This window comes from Myodes glareolus, chromosome 17, assembly GCF_982192425.1.
Source record: "Myodes glareolus chromosome 17, mMyoGla1.1, whole genome shotgun sequence".
Taxonomy (NCBI): Eukaryota; Metazoa; Chordata; class Mammalia; order Rodentia; family Cricetidae; genus Myodes; species Myodes glareolus.
The window spans coordinates 55,559,312-55,563,931 of NC_142042.1; the positions used below are offsets into that span (position 1 = coordinate 55,559,312).

At 49.3% G+C, this 4,620-nt stretch overlaps 1 protein-coding gene across 1 annotated transcript; it reads right to left on the minus strand.

Moving 5' to 3' along the window:
* Positions 1-1,455: 1,455 nt before the first annotated feature.
* Nhlh2 (nescient helix-loop-helix 2) lies at positions 1,456-3,864 on the minus strand. The gene has a single exon (XM_048442157.3). The coding sequence runs from the start codon at positions 3,481-3,483 to the stop codon at positions 3,076-3,078; it is 408 nt and encodes a 135-aa protein (XP_048298114.1). The 5' UTR covers positions 3,484-3,864; the 3' UTR covers positions 1,456-3,075.
* Positions 3,865-4,620: the final 756 nt, after the last annotated feature.

Sequence of the window (4,620 nt, forward strand, 5' to 3'; positions counted from 1 at the left end):
GCTCTAGTGAGAGTCACAGTGCTTTGTCTCTCTCTGGAGGATTTGAAATGACATTTTAAAGATCCTCTTCTGGGACCGCGTGGGTTGTGTACCTGGGGGATGTTGGCCTTTGTCCTACTCCAAAGCAAGTATACATTTAGTCCCAGGAATTGAGTGACTAGATTCCTCCTAGGTGTGAAGGGAGGGCTGTGTTGGTGAGTTGGATTTCAACTCATTTGTCCAGGACAAGGCCTGGGGAAGGTTTCCAGAGGTTAGACGTTTCCTTAGCATAGGGGCATTTACAAGAGAGACACTATGAAGATTGGGAGCTGTCACCTCTTCCCGCTCCCTAGAGAGGTTCACAGCTACAGCAGTATCACTGGCCACACATGTCTTTGCTGCTCAGAGACTGAATAGCCACTGCTGCTGTGGCCAAGACCTTGTCCAGAGAGAAGCAAAAGGAAGATGCTGTTCTTTTTGATACCCTCGGCAGAAAGCGCTTTCATCCCAAACACCTGCAGACAGAAGAACACAAAACCTTGCTTGCTAGGTATGGGTGAAACTTACTACTGTAAGAAACCAGGGAGGAGAACGAAAACACTGTGAGCCCACAGACTGTATGGGCAAAACCAGAGAACCCAAATAATCACTTGTATATGGCATCCAGAGATTAGGGTGATACAGTTCTCAAGAGTCTATATGAGCATGTACATACAGGGATATGGTTATATTATTCACGGGTTCTACTTATACAGTATGCCATGTTTTATGCCAGATACAGGTATGTAGATGACATTTTCCTACTTAAGGTTGATTTAAGGCTATTTCTCACTGCAAGTGTGTCATAATCTGAATGTGGGGACTGATTCGATGTTTCAGTAATACATACCTTGTACATAAGTGACCAGAGGGAAAGCTGTCACAAGGGTCTGTTCACTGACTTTTTGAGAGAGGGTCTCATGTAGCCCAGGCTGGCCTTAAATTCACTACACAGCTGAGAATGACCTTGAACTCCTGGCTCTCCCACCTCCCGCATCTTGGGTACTGGGATTGTGAGTGTGAGCGACCACGCCCAGCTCTGCCCTGCCACTTAAATGCAGTCCCCTTTTTGGACCTGAGTTTTCCCAAGAACTTGGATTAGACAGTTACAAAGTTTTCTTTTAAAGCAAAAAATACATTTATGATCTGCGTGATATTTTTACATGCACACCACCCAGCTTTTCCTCACGGATGTGGCATGATCTATACCATCCCAGGCTGTGCTGTATACAAATTTATCAAGCCATCAAACATTGCAGCCCCTGAATATCTCTCTCTCTCTCTCTCTCTCTCTCTCTCTCTCTCTCTCTCTCTCTCTCTGCTTTGTTCTTGTTTTGTTTCACTAATTCCTTTCTAAGGAATTGAGTCCATTAAGACATTTCACGCTCAGCCAGCATGTTCGATTTCTAGACAGATGCTTAAAATAAAGAGGAGGAGTTTTATCTGATACCTTTATTTATATGCAAAACAGCGCACCAGTCATGAGATATGAAAACTCGTCAGGTAGAAACCAGGTTATATCTATTTTCACTACAAAATATTGCATTATATAAAGCAACAGAGACACAAAAAAACCCTGAAAAAGACTAAAATCTTTGGATAGCAGATGTGTTTTTTTTTCCTTTCTCCCTTGTCTCTAAAATACACTTCTCGCTTTACGAGTTTCACAGCCGAGAACACGAAACATTTCCAGGTCATAGACTTTTCTTTTTGGTTGTCACAGAGGAAGTAAGTCTGAATTCTTTTTTCTTTTCTTTTTTTAGGAAAATAATGTAACTTCCTAAAATCATCCCACGCACAAACGTCACACACGCACACACAAGAAGCTATTCCTTATAAACAGTTTGGAAAGGTTCTTTTCAGACAAAACTACAGGCAAGAATAACAACACTTAGCTTCTTATAAAACTATAGCAGTGAAGGGCTAGTGTTGCTGATCTCACAACAAAACAACCAACTTCTTAATATATAAAATATGCTTAGAAACAGGGTAAGCGGGGACTCTCTTACACAAGTGCGATATAATCAGAAAAATAAAGAAGAAAGATCACAAGATAATCGCAACAAACACATAAAAGGTTAGATGCAATTATTTCACTGGGAAAAGTGTAAACACTTGACTATAAATAAATTGGCACGGAGTATCCAAAGTAAAATTATCACCACTCTGAAAAATAAATGTCTTGAAAAAAATACTCTACTCCTTCTAACATAAATAAAAATAGGTTGTCTTTTTTTCTAACTACATCTATGGGTCTACATGTTAAGGTCACAAATAGATGGGTTGTTTTTGGATATTTAAAGGGGCATTTTGCCCGGAAAAGCAATCAGATGTTAAATTTTCCATTTAAATATGGATTTTTCTATCTACTTCAATATTCTATCTTGGGGTTAAAGTCTCACTAAACTCAAAGCCTCCCACAGTGCGTCTTGTCTATTCTGAATGGATCTTTTTTTTTAACCTTGCCAAATATTCAGGATTTTCTTTGTATTTGAATGTGATTTTTCATTTGACAGGGTGAACAGAAAGTTTACTGGGTCACCTTTCTGTCTTAATCTCTGTATGGAGAAGATTTTAATCTTTTCCTTCTCCCCCAAGGTTTGGTGACTTCTCAATTAGAAAAATCCCCGATAGTCACAATCTGAAACGATCAGCCTGGGTTGGGCTTCTGCCCTCCCTCATCCTTTCAAAATATGAAGATGTATGGGATATAAATATAGCAGGACTCAAAGCCTCCATTGGGTTACCGCAACCACCCTTAAGGAGATGTTCCTAATACATCCAGGGAAGGCCCCGGAGCAACTCACCCTATGTACCTCCAGAAGCTTCTTCCAGCCAGGAAAATACCCCTGCAAGACCCAGATCTTTCTGTCCAACCCCACCTCCCAGGCTCGGAAACATTGCCCTGTTGCCTTGATGACCAGAGAGAACAGACTGCAAGCTTTCCCCCTCGTTCTGGTGTCTCTGGGCGACCCTCAGGCCTGGCAGGACGGGTGTGTCGCCTTTGGCAGACTAGACGCCCGCCGAGACCGGCGGCCTCCCGCAGCGTCCCCCTCCCTACACGTCCAGGACGTGGTTGAGATAGGAGATGTAGCAGATGGCCAGGCGCAGGATCTCGATCTTGGAGAGCTTCTTGTCCGGGGGCAGCGTGGGCAGCAGCTTGCGGAGCTCGGCGAAGGCCAGGTTGAAGGCCTCCACGCGGATGCGCTCGCGGGTGGCGTGGGCTGAGCGGTACTTGGCCGTGGCGCGCCGGCGGCGGCGCTTCTCCTCGCGGCTCAGCTGCTGCGGGTGCGGATAGAGCGCGGCCCGGCTGCCGCCCTTGCTGTCGCCGTCGGCCTCCTCCACCGGCTCCAGATCTGACACGCTGCCCAGCACCTTGACATCTGCGCCGCCCAGAGACTCCGGGTCCGAGTGCGTCGAACTGGGGTGATCTGAGTCGGCGGCTTGGTCCGGACTCAGCATCATTTTGCAGGCTGGTGGGGAGTCAGAAAGTCAGTCAATAAAAGGAATCTGATTCTTCATTTGCAATGAGGGGTGGCAGGCGAGGGCCTAGCAAGCTTGACTCCTAGAGAACCCGTGTCCCGGGGTCCCCTCCTTGCACCAGCCCCACGCACATGAGGAGGAAAGGCTGGGAGAGGAGCCAGCAACAGAGCGCACCCCGAACCCCACACCAAAGCCTGCAGGTGGCTGAAGCAGCCAATGGCTTTGGGGTTGGAGAATGATTGTAGGCCTGCGGGGCTGGCTGGCATCTCGTGCCTCCTCTGACCAAACATCAGCTGCTCTATCCCGCCCCCTTGCTCCATCCCCTTCCTCAGCACACGAAAGATCTCGATAGATGGATGTATCTGGGTTTGAATAGAGATGCGGAGTGTGCCTCCCGCCCGAGGGCCTGGGGCAAGGCAGCTGGAGACTCTCAGCGCCTGGGGATCTGGGCTGCGCTAGGGTGCGGGCGAACCTTATCCCGGAACCTAGATCGGGGACAGAAAGGCTTCCGTGTCTCCCCTCGCGTTTCTCCGAAATAATAAAGAAATGACCAAACACATGTGTTTGGTCCTTTCAAAAGAAAATTGACTCCTCGGCCCTCACACGCTCCCGGAGCACCATCTGTCACGCAGACTGCCACACACATTGGGGACCTAGGGACGTGGATCACACAATGCCCGGCAGTCTGCCGACCACCTCCCGGGAAAACACAGGCGGCAGGATCGCTCCGGGCGAAGAGGCTGGGAGGGTAAGGGAGGAATGGACTCCGAGGCATGGATGCGGGACGCCCCGGGCGTAAGCTGCATCTTTGCAGGTAAAGTTCGTGAGCTCCCGGGACCCGAGCCTGGTAGCGCACCTCTGGCCCCGGGAGGCCTGGCCGTGGCCCGGCGTCTGAGATCGCCCTCCTGGAAAAGCCACCTCCCGCCGGGCTCTCGGGCGCCTGGAGGAAGGGCCCCCGCAGCGCGCCTTCAGGAACCGCTGGGCTAGTGGGGCGTCGGGGACCGGCGGGTGGGGACAGGCACCTGCCCGAGCTGAGGGCTTGGGCCTCGGCCTCCAGGAGGAACGACCCGACTGCGACCCCTGGTCCCCGGTGTAGGCTCCGAACAGGTTGTGAGTTAG